A 16,369-nucleotide genomic window follows, 5' to 3' on the forward strand; every position below is an offset into this window, starting at 1 on the left:
CAGTTGCTACTAATTATGTATTAAACGCTTTGTGGCTGGGAGACAAGGCATCCTCATAAACCACTACAGGGCACCCATCTATGACACTGCACACTAGCAACTTCTTTTTTTGTTTTGCCAACCTGAAGATTACAGTATTTTATTGTGTGTGCCATCACTTGCTATGAGAGAGTTTAGTTCTTATAACCTCTCGTGACCAGGCTTTCCACCTCGGAGGAAAGCCCTGGTATTCGTTCTAAATCTAGCCGTATGATCCGGTTTATAAACTCCCCCCCACTGCTTAAATCAAAGCCCTATAGCGGCCGCATTGACTTGAGAAAATCACGCAAAATTAATATTTCATAGTATTTACAGTCATTACAGTATGCATTTCATGGGGGTCCAGGGACCCCCATGGGATCCTTGATTGATATTAAACATAAATCTTCTCTTCCATTTGGGTGGCCCTGGCAGAACTTTTTCAGACTGGCGGTCCATGGCCAAATTACAATTCAGGGGGGCCTTGAAATGAGAAATTTTGAGAACATTTTAGAAATCTAAACTGGTTAGAAAGAAAATCCCCCCCCACCGCTGGCACTGTTTGTTTGTTTGTTTGTTTTACTTCATAATTGAACCCTAGCTGCTGGTAGACGTACAGCTTCCAGACGGCCTCTGGCGAGTGGCCACATATGGAGCCATAATGCTGTGTAGTGTAGCATGCACAACAACACAATGGATGCTGTAATAGGTCGAGCAGAGGGAGAGAGAGAGAGAGAGAGAGTTAGGAAAGGAAGGAAAAGTATGTGACGGAGACAGAGTTCGCAAAACCTGCTGACTTCATTAGCACCAAGACATGGCCTCTTCTCTCATCCCCAACAGCTGCAGGTCTGCTGATTAGACCCCCAGCTCTCTAGCATGCAGTGTTCACTGGCAAACTTTATTGCACACACGAACACTATGGATGAGTTTGAACGGGTCTAGAACAGCGGTTCTCAAACCTTTTCCACGTGAAGGACCCCCAAATATGTTTGGCCGCGGACCCCCAATCTGAAAATGTTTTGTGCCAGGGATCCACAAAAGAGATTGAAAATATATATTCAAGACTTTCCATATTTTTCCAAAATAAACAATAAAACAGCAGATACAAGCTTGCAGTGCATACGTACAGTATGAATGGATTCAGTGGTTAAAATGATTGTGAAGTTAGATTAACTCATCATAACCCACCACTAAAACCCCCGGCACTGTTGGCTACTAGCCGGGCTAATATGCCAGACGCGAATCAGCCGCTGGCAAAAAAAAATACCACGACAGTGTGATATTAGTCTGGCTTATAAATTGGCTTCACTTGTAAAACATGACCGATTCCAGTCCCCCGATATCAGTTTGCGAGAATCTGCTATAGCTAATGTGATCATTGTCTATTTACGAGTCTTCAGAAGCATTAAAGCAGCTACGTATAACAGGTGGTGGGGGTGCTGATATGCAATTTATTTATTACCGTATTTGAGTCATTATAATACTGATGCTACAGTAGATAAACCCAGGCTTGTTTCCATTCCATGCCGGTTTGGAAAATCAACAATGGCGGACATTGTAAACAAAGTTGAAATGCAAATTTGGAACAAAGACTGAAGAGGGGGAAGAATTATGGAGATACTGATGACATCACGCATATGACCAAATCAGTTGAGCTGTTCCTGAGAGCAATATCCATAAGCCCTATATGATCAGAAAGCCTGATTGTTCAAAATTATTGGGATAGAAAATAGAAAATACACAATACCTAATATTTTATATTAATATTTTAACCGCGTGGTAACGACGATTTAGTATTGAGCCGCTAACATTGGTGCGTTGTTCAATCCAGCTCAATCTGAGCCGTAATTAAAAAGTAAACGGCTATAAAGATCGGCCCCAACATTGTGTGCGGGCCGCCATCTTGTGGAGGGCAAAATACAGTGGGCTGACCATTCCCTAGCAACCGGGAGCCCCGCTTTACGGTAAAAAATAGCGTGACGATTATGATTAATTACAAATCCCAAAAACACTTAAAAGGCATTCATGGCACAATGGGATTTCATTCAAATCATCGTGGCGGTCAATGCGTTAAGTGAAGGTGGGGGCCACATAGTTTCAGTTCAAATACGTCATTTTGGGGGGCCTGAAAAGAGTTCCCAGTTTCAAGCCAAGGTCCATCACGGCCATCATCAAGCACTTGGCACTTTACAAGCAGTGGCCATTTGGATATGAGTGGTTTTACTAATTAGGGACTGATTAAAGCCACATTCTTCCTGACTCTATAAGGCTTCTACAAACCATTCAACATACTCTTCCCACTTTCTGCCTTTTCTATGTTGATTTTTTAATTAATGCATTTTAACCCTATTGAGTTATGTTTCTGAGAGTGAATGTTGTCTGTTCATGATACATTTACATTTGAGTGTATTTTTTTAACCTCGTCTTGTGTTTTTACAATTTTCTTGTGCATTTAATATTTCCATTTAGTTTTATTGTTTTAGTTTTGTATTCTTAGTTTCATTAAAGCACTTTGGTTTAACGCTGTTGTTTTAAATGTGCTCTATACATACTGTAGATATAACAGTAATGGTTATAAAACAGAAGTTTCTTAGGTGGCCTACAACTATACAACTTTTATTGCAGTGGAGTTATGACAAATTCCCCACATAATATGGGGGTGGTGTTGACATACTGGCCAATTAGGCGCCTAACTATATATATGTCTATGTGTGGGACCACAACGACAGCTACAGTTACAGCCTGTGGCAAAAATGCTAGAAAAGCTTACACTTTTAAAAAGTGAAGAATATGCCTCTGAATGGCCCTCTCTGCATATACCAGTGGTCAAAGCACATGATATAATGGAACTTCAGTTGGATTGGTCCAATTCACAGAGGAGAAAAGTGGATGATTGAGGATGGACTGGCAGAGTTTTGATTTAACCACTTAAATCCAATTTAACTTAACCACTTAACCACCACCACTTATATACTTCATTGAGCGATGTCCGCCAGGGGTCTATCCTCTGTCCCCTCCTCTTCCCCCTTTAACACCAAATATCTTGAATATATCTGATCTACATGTGCTGTTCTTGCCAAATGTTTGCCTATTTATAATTTTTTTGTCCAGTACAGGCTTTAATTTCGCGAAAAACTCATTGACAACTCTGGCCAGTCTGCCGAGGAGTACATTTCCTAAACACATGTGATGAAATTAGCCACCTGGCCTCCATACAATGCTGAATGTTGTGGCCTGGGAGCTAGCCCCTAGACTAGCTAGAAGCCCCCCGGCCCCCCCCACACACACACACACACACACACACACACACAGTTTCCACAAAGGGCCAGGCGTGGAACTGACCCCATTACCTTGTGACTTGTCTGTTCCTCGCTCTCCCTCTGCCGCGTTAAGATGTTATGGCGTGAGGGCAGTGGCTAGCTGCCACGCTCCGCACGGGTCTATGGAAAGGCTAATGCTTCCTGAATCATTACACAGGACTCCCGCTCCCCTAATCAGACCGTGCCGTTGACCTCTGTCAGGCCTGGACGCGTGGGCCGGCCTGCAGAGGGACTGCCTGCTCATCCAAACACTGCACTCCTCTCTGCAGCGACCCCACAGATGCTCCTCGTTACTGCCGCGCGTGTGTTTGTGCATGCGTGCGCGCGCGTGTGTGTGTGTGTGTGTGTGTGAACTTGGCACGGCCTAATGCCTCCAAATTGACGATTTAATGCAGCTGGTCAACAGATTCCTCATGAACCAACAACACGCGGAGGCAGACTAATCACCCTCGACTATAATTATTGGAGAGAGTTCTCTCCATCTCAGCCATCCGTCCTGCTTTCCCCTGCTCCCCATTATGCGTGCAAGCCGTGCATGCAGGCAGGGTCGGTTTTTCCTTTCTCTTTTTTTTTTAGTGGTGCAACCACTCCCTTACGGAGCTGTGTGGCTCTGTGTCTGGCTGCATGGGTGCCTGCCTGGGTGCCTGGGTATGAGCACGAAAATAGTATGGTTGTTTTTCACCACCTGCGCAACCTAACACACACACAAACACACACGCACATATGAACTGTATATATGATGATTTCGGGTGTGCCAGTACAGTACAATGACAGTACAGTAGGCCTACAGTACAGGGTACAGTAGAGGGACCCCCACATGGTGGTAACTATCTCATATCTCTACCATTTCGCACATGGGGCGGCTCGCCGGATCCGGGCCGGCACCCTGGCCGTGGTCCTGTGTGTCTCGAACTTCCGGGGACCCCCCAGGGACCCCCACATGGAGTTGCAACACTCACTTCACACGGGTGTGATTTTTTAACTCTATTGCATTACACGCTAAGGTATTTAAGGGGGGGAATATGGAAACAGAGGGTTATTCATTCCTGTGCCAACGACAAAGATGAAATTCTAAAGGAAATTAATTTTGGTTTGTGTGTGTGTGTGGATGGGGGGGGGCAGTTGTAACGGGTGGGGATCATGATGTGGGCGTGAGAATGAATCTACTGTCGAATATGTTTTGAATTTGTAGCATCAACATGGTCAGGATGTTGTCATGGAACAAGATATTCTGTGGGTCTTGAAAGATTAGTAAAAACGCTGTCACAGGCTGATGTAGAGACACCGGCAGTTATGAGTTAAACCCATATTAGCGTATTTTTACATTAAAAGCATTCAGTGAAAATAGCCGATGGACAAGCTCACATCATCTGCTATTTTGTGCCAAAGCTTTCCCCACAATACAGATGCCAGCCTGGGTTTAAGTGGTAAAAGGCAGTATTACAGCCTAAACTATTAAACACATGAACACTGGGAATGTCATTTGGCCAAAAAACAGCAGATCTACACGCTCACACGGTGTGATCTCTTGGAGTTCTGGTATCTCAGGCTTATAGTACCACCTCCTGAGTAGCCTGGCTGGATGAGTGTCTGAGAAGAACCTTTATCTGAACCCGAGCCGTATAGCACGTGGAAACCAATCCAGAACCTGTGAAATGCATTTCATCAGCACGGTACACTTCTTCTAACAGTAGTTGTTCTAATGGAAAAGAGCCAGAAGACGTGTGGTCTTGGCTGTTGACATGGGGTGCGGAGCTCTACCTCGCAATCCATCTCCCCAAGGCTATATCGCAGTGCTTCTCAAAGTGGCTGTGGCACCCTAGGGTGCCGTGACCAGGGGTCCAGGAGTGCCGCAGAATACTTGGAATTTGGAATTCATCAAAGCACTTCAGTTTAACCACTTAATTTGACTTAAACCCCTATACTAAGTGAGACAGACGGATCACCCAACCTCCTCGCCAAAAATAGACAATTTACAAGCTTTTTTTTGGTGAATTTGTTCCCATCAGAATAGAGATGCGCTGGGGTTCAAGTAGGCCTATGTCAAACATGAAGTTATTTTCAATAGAAACTACTATTCTCTCAATAAAAATAGCAGATCTACAAGCTCACAACACAATTTTTGGGCGCTAATGTTCCCCCCAGAATAACTAAGAATAATAAGTGGTAAAGATGGTGGAGGTTGGCATTTCCTCCCTGATAGTGGGGTCTGCGCTGTGGAATGCTGGGATGGATAGGGCTTCAAGGTGCCCAGCCTTTGTCCACGGGGTTTTTTCTACCAGGATATAGTGAAAGACTTTCCTGGATTGTAAGACAAGCCATTTCTAACCCATTCTTTCTTGGCTCGTGGCCCTGTTCGCCACAGTGGTTAGCCAGCGGCACAGTAGATGAAGGCACGCCCTTCATCTACTGTAAACACCATACATCACAATACCCTGTGGGGCACGCACGCACACACACACGCACACACACGCACACACACACACACGCACACACACACACACACACACACCCCCCCCGGTATTTGTCACCACAACAAGGGATTTTGTCTTTCCCCATTTGACAGCTTAGCAGTTATTACTGTCACTGCTTTGTCATGGATTAGCCTCTGCTCACCTGCTAATCAGCACCTGTGTCAGGCAATAAAAGATCAATCTGACACAGGAGGGAGCGAGTCAGCCTTCTGCTGCAAAGTCTACCGGCCCCTATAAACATCCAGCGCTGTCTTGTTGTCATGCAGCTCTGTACCTTATCTGGCTTGTTTTTTTGTCGCCACAGGATTCCTACTCAGGTGATTGATAGCCCCTCAATACAAACTGTGATAGATCGGTGACTGTGGATAAGCTATAGTCTATCGCCCCCAGAGAAAAATAAAGTTATTTCACTGATTACTATGACTTTTTTGGGGGGTGCTTTTGGATTGACATTTGAATTTCTTGATAAGAGTTTGACAAAAGTTCCCAATGTCCAGAGTGAACTGGGGCTAACCGTGGGTTTTCTTGTTGTGTGACGGAACGTGCAGGAATTTCTGTAATTATGCTCATTCTAGTTTATAAAATAAATATGGAATAATATGAATACAAAATAAATACATATACATAATTTATATATACATAATTTATATATATATTATATATGTATTATGTACGTTCCGCATTTCTGTAATTATACTCAGAGTATAGTCTCGAAATAGAAAATGACAGATGGAGAATGTTTAAGACGATATCTAAACAATTAATGCATGACAGGTTATGAATTCTTTGTTTAAAAAAATTCAAACACAAGATGTGACACATTTTAGTTGTGTTTTGACATGAGACATATGATACCCATGCCATGCTGTTTATGAAAATTCTCCTTAATTGCAGCACAAATTTTGTTCTACTTTCTTTGTAAATGTCTTCTTACAAATACAGATGTCTATACACTCTCATTGTACACCCACACACTAATGGACTCAAGATGGAGAGGATATAAGTCTTCTACTTGTACTGTAGGCACTGGTTGCCATGAGACCCTTCGGGATTCTACATCCAGAGTAGCAAAATAAATTATGCCATATCTCCAGGGCTCTGCATGAGGCTTGTTACATTCTGTATTCAAAGTAAGCAGTTTAATTAACTTTGCCAGCATCTCTTATCTGAAGAGGGAACAATCGCCAATTTGAATCGGCGATAGCGTGGCTTACAAACGGGCTCTCTCCCCGTTCCCAAAGTAACTTGTTAGTAATGTCACGCTCGGCTGCGCGTGTAGACTAATGCCAGTTGTGCTTCGTTAGAGGTGTGGCTCGTTTGAAAAGCAATTGGCAAAAGAGTTTGAATAATATGGACACAGACTCACTCAACTAGCAAAATGTCCACCGTTTGAATATGCTTAATACACAACACAAAAAAGATTAAACCAGCTAGTAATTCATAAAAGAACAGCACATCTACAATTTTTTTTTTGCAATGCTATTTTATTTTTATGTTTTAAGGTATTCTGTCTTACAGTATATACAGATGAAGGGTATGTCCTCCTACAATGACAGAAATGTGGTGGGGGAGGGGTTTTCCTGTATTTTTATTTGTCACACCATTTGTCACCACCCCAGTTCTAGTTATATTGGAAAATAGAAACATAAGCAAGGCAGAAACTCCAGGTTATGGAAGGTTCTGGGTTACACGGAATAGATGCATTATTAGTTATCCAAGCCGTGCTCATAATTATGCTAAGTTGGCGAGATCCTTGCTATTCAAAGGCGAGCACTCTTAACTAAAGTAAGTTAGCTGGCCACAAATTATCCCATGGCACACAATTATACGAACATAGTCATGCACACATGTTTTTTTCATACAACCAGAGTATTTTTTTTGTCTTTTTAGATATATCATGAAATAATTACACTTTCTCTTCTGAGCATGTTTCCGACCCTAAGGGGATTGTCAGTGTGCTGTCTAGTTCACAGTTGTATTCCCCCTCCATTATAAGACTTTTACTGTAGTGCTATACAATCACTTTCATTATTTTATGAGGTTAGACTTTTCTCAACATGAGAATAAGAGCATTAATTAAAACCACGGGAGAACCTTCAGAGAACAGGTTGTATCGGAGCACGCCACAGTGTGTGAGAGCTACTCTCCCTACTGGGTGTTTTATTGACTTTACTGTGGATGCATAACTAATAAATAAAACATGTAACCGCTTAATCCCTATACACTTCATCGTATGGAAAAGTTTTCAAATAAACAAGTGAGTACAAGTACAGTATGAGATGTAGTGTATTAGAAGTAAAAGTACTGAAAATTGGAAATAGTCCAACAGTACTTGAGTAAATGTGCTTTCCATCACTGACACTGGTCAGCAAAGTACATACTGTATATAGTGTCATTCTAGTTTATAAAATAAATATGGAATTGAATAAAAATAAATTACAAAATAAATACACACACACACACACACACACACATGGAGTGTGTCATGAGGCGTGACGTGTCACGAGGCGTGACCATATATGGAGGCGTGACGCGACGTGACACAACACGACTAATGCAGGTTTTCTTAATATATTTTTTATCTCACGATTTTGTAACCCATTTTTCACCCCTGTGTCAATCATCTAATGTGATCCTGGGCTCTACACACCCTCCACCAACCTAGTCCCCATATATGGGGGACAAGGGGAGAGCAACGGACTTGAACTCATGCTTCCTTCATACCCGAGTGTCCAAGTTGCTCCTTTACACCTGACAGGGGGGAGTTTCCCTAGTTGGACGTAGCGCGTGGAAGGAACACGTTATTCCAACCAGTTCCTTTCCCCTCCATCAGGCGCCCCGGCTGGCCAGGGGGAGGCAGTTTAGTGACCAGGATTACTGCATGTTTTTTGTGAGGGTACCTACCCTAGGGGACACGGGGAGAACATGCAAACTCCACACAGAAAGGCCCTTTCTCCAACCCCGCCTTCGGGTATGGGCACTGATGACGCAGAGGAGGAAACACGCCGCCAGCACCCACAGCGTCCCGAGCGGGAATCGAACCCAGGACCTTCTAGCTGTGAGGCGACAGCACTACCAACTGTGCCACCGTGCCCCAACTAATGCAGGTTTTCATAGAAACCTGAAACCTTCGGTCGCAATAATTATCGTGATCTAACTTTGCTTTATAAAACGCATCAAAAAGCTGCTTTCATGATTTTATGTGTCATGTGTGTGAGTGTGTGCCTGTGCGAGTATGCGTGCGTTTCTAATACTATACTTTTGCGGACCAACTGTCACCACAAGTTAAGATTGGTCATTTAGAGGTTTAGGGATGTTACAGCTTTCCCTTTTATACTTAGTTGTACCGTCACACACCAAAACACTGCTACAAGCTCACAACGAGCTTGTAGATTTGCTATTTTAGGCAACTTTCGCCTATTTTCAATGCCCTCCTAAAATGTTGATATCCTCACAATTATAGCAACACAATAATAAAAAATGACAGGCCAGATAGATTTTTTTGCTGATTTTGAAAGTGTGGTAGTCTATTGTCTGACATTTCCCCACCTATAATGACATGTCCATAATGGGGACGTAGGTTGAAAGTGGCTAATGAAAGCTGGGGGTTGTGCTGCATGTGTGTGTGGAACGGGAGGGATTCCTGAGCATCTAATTAGCTTTAGTGGTCTCTCTAGTGGATATGGGCTAGCTACCTGCTCTGTCTCATGCCTTATTCAACAGGCCCCGGCATCTCCGAGGCTGCGTGGATTACCCTGCCACCCCGAGACCAGGGGTCAGGGATCACAGCTCCATCCTCGTCCTATAGCCATGCCTGCAACACTTACAAAGGCTTCGGAGTTTCCCTGGTCTCAGATAGTGTTGTGCCCGAGCTCCCATTAAATCTATGAGATTTATAGTTTTGTTGTACGGCGGTGCGGTGTGCCGAAAACACCCGATCGATAAGCTCACAACACGCCGTGGATCCAACACGTTATGAGCTTATTTGTCTGCTATTCACGGTCTGCAGTGCAGAGTGCAGACACACCACGGAGCATAAATTGGCCATAAGTCTGTGGGGCTCTGCTTCCCTTTTCTATTTATTCTTGTTGCCAATTCTGACATGTTTTCTTTTAAAATAGTTCCCAAACGTCAACTTCAATTATCATTCCGTTAGATGCTGAACTAAAGGGCACTGTGTGTGTGTGTGTGTGTGTGTGTGTGTGTGTGTGTGTGTGTGTGTGTGTGTGTGTGTGTGTGTGTGTGTGTGTGTGTTCGGTAACAGTTGCCACAGCCTTTATTAGTCTTTTCCCCTCCTGGCAGTCACCATTTAGAATTCAGAGAACTGATGTAATGCTAAAGCCTCAGATTGTTCATATTCTGCAGCTTTGAAGTTCCTAATTCTATTTGGAAGCTGCAGCCATGGAACGCCTGAGCCAAATGTGCCCGCGTGTTCTCCGGAGGCTGTTGAAGTTGTGCAAGTTCAACATTGCTTTAACATGTGTCCCGGGTGTTTGGATTATATTTGGATACAGCTGACGGGCATGCAAATGCAGATGAATCGCAATAAAGTGATGCTAAAGTGCCAATGCAACTGTTTTCCCAACTCCGCATATAAAGCAAGCATGCATATTGCAAAGCATAAACAAAGCAAAATAGGTGGCCGGCAATTCTGCAAGTAAAGTCAAGCTTTGAGTAGTGAAATAATAACTTGTCAGTATAAGGTGTCAGTATACTCATGGGTGTGGAGAAAGCAAACCTGCATGTCCGCTGTCAATTTACTCTGACAGGGCTGTTAGCAGCAATGACAACTTTGCCATAAAACTGCCTTCTCTTCAACTCTTCCTGAGTTTTGAGAGAGGAAGAAAAAAACACAGTGCATATGAGTACAACTTCCCGAGTGCTTGCCATCTTCCTAGAGGCTGTAAATATTCTGAGAGAAATCGATGCAGGCGTGTTTTGTGAGAGAAAGAGGCAATTACATTCCAGTGTGGTTCCAGGCGGACAGTTGTAATCTCGATTTATACTTAGTTTTGCGATGGCGCGGCAGGTCGGAAGTATAGCTGATCTATAAGCTCACAACGGGTCGCAGATGCGATGCGTTGTGAGCTAATAGATTCGCTATTTTCAGTCACAGAATACCTCATTGTACTACGTACACGTTTTATTGTTGCTGCTATAATGTTGAAGAAACCAAAGCCAAAGAATTGTACTGTATAAGATGTAGAAACAAAAACATTCAATGTCTAGACCAGTGGTTCTCAAAGTGAGGTCCGTGGCCGGAGGCTCCTTAGGGGAGGGTCCCCAGCAAAATGAGTTTGTATAGCATTAAAAAAGAATCACAGATGTTCAGGAGGCGGAGGAAACACACCTTAACTAGCTGGCCTTCACGCCACTCTCCGCCCTCCATGCCAAACTAAATTACCCTATATTTATACCCACCCAATACCACCCAGAACCCTCCATGCTTTTCGTATCACCACCTCAGCCGCATCCCCTGCCACTCCATTTCTCTCTCTCTTGCTCCCTCCCTCCCTCCCTATCTCTTTCTCCTTCCAAAGGGGGGTGACAGTCCATGCACGCTGCAAGATGACACGACCTCCTCCCCAAAAACTTCAGGGTCAGCGACCCCCCCAGAACCTCAGACGGAGTCTTGCTCAAGGACACTTTGACACTAACCCGAGATCGAACTGGGAACCGCACGGTTGCCATCACGCCGATCTATCGGCCACTCTACCCCTGAGCCACTACCGCCCCTGTGAAACAGTGGCGGAGCGTCAGGGGGGTTTAGGGGTACAGTCGTTGCCCGGCCCGAGACTCCACGGGCCCAGGACACTAGGGGCCCGGGACTCCATGGGCCCAGGACACTAGGGGCCCGGGACTCCAGGGGGGGCCCGGGACTCCAGGGGACTGCGGCCGTCACACTACATGGACCTTTATTTTGTTCGTGGGCTCCGGCCGCTCTGCCTCTTGGCATGTGGAGCGGTAGACAGCAGGCCCTTTTAAAGCATTAACAATAAGACCTCAACTACTTCTATCAACTGTTGGCCTCCCTTGACTCCAGATGTATTTTGGATAAAGTCTGCATCAACAGCTGCACAAAAAGAAAGTAATTTCCCGCTACGTCATCGTCAGTCAACATTGTGTTAACGCAGGTTTCAGATGTGCGGTGTCGCATTGTCAACGATCATGTAGCCTAATCATGAACGGAATCGCTCAGTGGCTGTAAAATAATGAAGACAAAGAAAAAGATTGAACAAGCTGATTCAAATTATGTGCACATTTTGTTCGCTCTCGTCCTCCACTGTTGTAACTCCACATGAGCCTGACGTTACAGCCATTCATTGTTGAAACTAGGAGGACTGTATAGGCTGATTAGGTAGGATGTTTGTGCCGCCTCGGCGTGTCAGTCAGAACACTCAGAACGCTCAGAACACTCAGAACGGCAGAACGGGGTACTGGAGCTTGCTTTACTTGCATGAGGTAGCAAAATAAATGTGTGGTCTGTGCATAAACTAAATAGATAGAAAATAATAATCAGTAATCATCAATACTCAATAATCAGTGTGGTAAGATCCAAAGCACTTTCATAGACAAAATCCATTTCTAAACAATACAGACAAACCTCAATAACAAGTAGTAGCGGTTTCACCAATAAAGATTTGGTCACAGGAAAAACCATACAAAGATCACGGTAGGAATATACAGCAACCTACCTAGTTAACTCAGGGAACATTATCTAATAAATCTGTACACTTCCATAAACACCCAATGATTCCAACACAAAACAGTCAATGAATAAATGCAATACTCCACATAGAGAAAGTCAGTCAGAAAATTTTGTTCAATTCAATTCATAATCCTTCACAGTTCATTTCTCATGGTTTTCACAATTACCCTTGGAGGTGCCAAGCACCTTGTAAAGCCTAAAACATAATAAAACTCCACTTAGTTTTTAGTCAGTTCAACCCAAAAAGAAATACAAGAAAACAAGGCAGCGTCTAGCTGGTGTGTGTGCGTGTGACGTGTGTGTAGGGTGTTAGCCCCCCACCAACAACAACCCTCAGTAATTCAGCTCCTCTCCTCAAGACCACGCTGACTCGGATGCTTTCCTCTATCTTCGAAAGACAACGACTATCTATCTAAACATCCAAAATGTCACAAAGTTATCAAACAAACAATAAATAGTAACCGCAAACTTAGGTTGACCATCAAATTGTTACATGTAAGCCTATGTACTGTGATAACATGGAAAAAATTACATATCGTCATTGACGCAAAGTCAAAAGGAGGTGTTACTCTGTCAAACAAACTGAAAACTGAACTCTCTACGTTACCTTCACGTGGGCCAGGGAGACAGATTAACAGCTAGCTACAGTACGGTTACTGTCAAGCAAGAATGTGATGTTAGTGAATTGTAAGTTACCTAGGGACCTCTGGATCGCTGCCCTCCACACACTCTTACTGACACTAACATCAAGTTCTTGAGCTCTACAGTTTTGTTAGCTAAGCTGTCACGCCGCAGTATGTGGTGTGCTTCTTTCACCTCCTGGCTTTGCCCTGGGTTGGCTCCTATAGATTGACAGTCAATTTACTTGAACCTAGTTCTGGGTGCCTGACAGTGCCCTGCCAGCCTCATCCTTCTCTCTCTGACTCTGTGTGTGACCCATGGTAGGTCCCCATAGAGGTCCACATTTCTGATACGGTCCGTCCATTCGTAGCATTCTTGTATCTAGACTCCATCTAGAGCTCTTCCCTGTCGTGCTGTGAGGGTCCATGTATCAGCCCCATACAGTAGTACTGACAGTACACAGTAGCTATGAACAGCCGCCTCTTAAGTCTTCGCCCATGTCTGATTTTGATTTTGAGGTTCACTATAATAGCCCTAGGTTGGGTTACTTAGCCTGCTTATGTCACGCCCTTCAAATAGTGGTGAGTAGGAACGAAGTAGAATTTGTAACTCTAGGGCCGCTGTGCCAATTCTTCTAAACATTTACAGTTCCTGCTCATTAGTTGAAGTGGATCCGTGGCGCTGAACTCTTAAGGGGGTCGTATCGTATTGGTTTGGAGGGGCCTGATCAAGCGCGCTCCCCCCCCCGCCCCCCCAGGCCCGGCTTTGACTTGTTCTGCCACTGAAATATTGTAAAAACTTGAAAGATATATTTTGAAACACTAATCTTGTATGAGGGTCCCCCCTGGCACACAATATGTTCAGACGGGGGTGCACACAGCCAAATAGGCTACAAATTATCTTGGGGGGTCCTCCATGACATCAAACATTTTGAGAACCAGCGGTCTAGACACATTCTGCACATGAGATTTCTGTCAGTCTCATATGTAATGGGTGTGGGGGGGCATCTCTATATCCTCCAGTTTCTCCAGACATGAACTCTATTCACCCTCTCCGGGTCCGATGCCGGCCAGCTTTGTGTGCGATTTATTTTTCCCTAAGCAGGCTGATCTGTCTGGGATTAAATGTCAGACTAATGGAGGAAAGATTTGTCTCCTCCACCCTCCAATCAAGAGAAGAAAAAAAGAAAAGAAAGAAAAACGTGCAAAAAGAAAACAACAAATGGTATCCCTCTTATCTATAATTAATCATTTTAATGGACCCCCTTCAATCGCCAACATCTTAGCCCCTCCCTCTGCCTTGCACTGCTCTCCTCCCCATTAAGTAACCAGCTCGAGATTAGTGGAAGAAAATGCAGCTAATGAGTGGGTTTGGATCAGGGATGGTAGGATAATGAACTGATACCGCTGGAATATATGGTGCTTTAAATAAGAAGGGTCTGGATCGATAATGGTAATCAGTGTTTAACTCGCCTGCCCACAGGCTCCCGCTCTTTGACGCAGACCTCTTGTGAGGATTGGGAGTGCTCTGGATCGATTCAGCACCAAATGACATGCTGATGGTGAACAGATCGGGGGAGGATTTTTGTATGATCAGATTAAGCCTTTGAAATTAGCTTGCACTGATTCATATTCAGTTCATATTCAGCTTCCCTTTTTCGAAATGATCAGTGTCGCCGCGTGACTGTCGAATGTCTTACCTTACCTCGAATACCTTTTATTGCTCGACACTTTGAGCAGCTTCTCACAAATATCCAATACCATGGATGCAATTTAGTCAGGCCTCTAGCGGCTATAGCGCTTTTCAAAAGAGACAATATTTCCGCCACCGCCAACAAGGAAAACAGGGACATGAAGAAAATATGTTAGCGAGGCAGGAGCTGAAATTCCCTCCGTAAATCTACAGGCTCACACTGCGACGCATTGAGAGCTTGTAGATCAAATATTTTTCCTGCACTCTTTAACTACTGAAGATGTGCAAGTACAAATTGTTTCAGCGACATGTGAAAGGGCAGTGGCTCAAGCCCCCTTTGATGTCCATGTGTGCCTGACTGAATGAACCAGTCCAAGAATGAGCTCTGGCCTCCTACAGTAGCAGTGTTGATTTTGTCGAAAAACCAAATAGAAACCTATTAAACTATGATGACTAAAACTAAGACTAAATATACTGACAATTTTATCAACAAATAAAAACTAGACTAAAATGTTATAGGAAGGGACTAGTGGACAAGAGATCCAGTATAAGTAAAAGACACAAGTAATTTTACACTTGGTTGCATGCTGGAAAAGATCCGCCATTACGACGGCATCAAGGCGTGCCAAAATACATTTTAGTCTACTAAATCACCTGTAGATTTGGTCGACTAAAACTGGACTAACACTAAAACATGCCAGGAGACTAAAACGTGACAAAAACTAAATGAAAACTATTCAAAAGCTATGACTAAAACTAAAAAAATCTAGCTTACCCAGCACGGTGAGACGGGCGGGTCGTGATCTGATGGCCGCCTGGATGGCCTGGCACTCAAAGAAGGCGTCGTCCTGCATCTGGGTTCTCTGGATCAGGAGGTGGTACTCCCCTTTGCTGTGGTCTCCGACGATGTCGTAGCGTGGATAGCCTGGAACACATCGGTTACAATCTGTTAACACATCACCAACACCCACACCACTACTAGCCTACATTTGTTCAGATGCCTCATGGGTGCCAACAAGTTACAATACGCACGCATGCACGCATGTCCACATTGTTCACATTATTATGAAAAAGAAAAAAACAATCAGTATTGGGGAGCAGTTTCACACAGCACCACTGAACTCAAATGAGCAACTAGAGGCTACAAATAATTGTGGTCAATAAAAGCTAAGAAATTACTGTTCTGTCCATCTATCTATCTGTCTTTCTGTCTGTAAAAAATGGTTTTTTATGCTGAAAGGCCTAAAAATCCATACACTGAACGCTGCAACGTGGAGCAAGTGGCAACAGCATCTAATGTTATGAGCTAAAGGAAAGCCATAACAAAACACAGTGAGTGAACCAAAAAAAGAACGTCGGAAACGACTGAAAGCAGGTGCTACAAGAGCTTGTTGCACCTGGCAGTTATGACTGAGAGTCATTCTAGTTTTTCCTCCTTTTTCAATTTTTTATCCCACAATTTTTGTAACCCTTTTTTTCACCAGGTGCCAATTGCCTAAGCTATAATGCACTGCACTGAACTGCACTGCACTGCA

General features: G+C 43.9%; 1 protein-coding gene across 1 annotated transcript in view; it reads right to left on the reverse strand.

Moving 5' to 3' along the window:
- LOC308327152 (kin of IRRE-like protein 3) overlaps nucleotides 1–16,369 on the reverse strand; it is a 233,674-nt gene that overhangs the window by 90,927 nt on the left and 126,378 nt on the right. Inside the window, exon 3 of the mRNA XM_080780360.1 lies at nucleotides 15,610–15,759. Coding sequence (XP_080636486.1) covers nucleotides 15,610–15,759 — 150 coding nt within the window. The remainder of the gene's footprint in view (nucleotides 1–15,609; nucleotides 15,760–16,369) is intronic.

Source organism: Protomyctophum bolini (assembly GCF_963924005.1).
Source record: "Protomyctophum bolini genome assembly, chromosome: 13".
NCBI classification, from domain to species: domain Eukaryota; kingdom Metazoa; phylum Chordata; class Actinopteri; order Myctophiformes; family Myctophidae; genus Protomyctophum; species Protomyctophum bolini.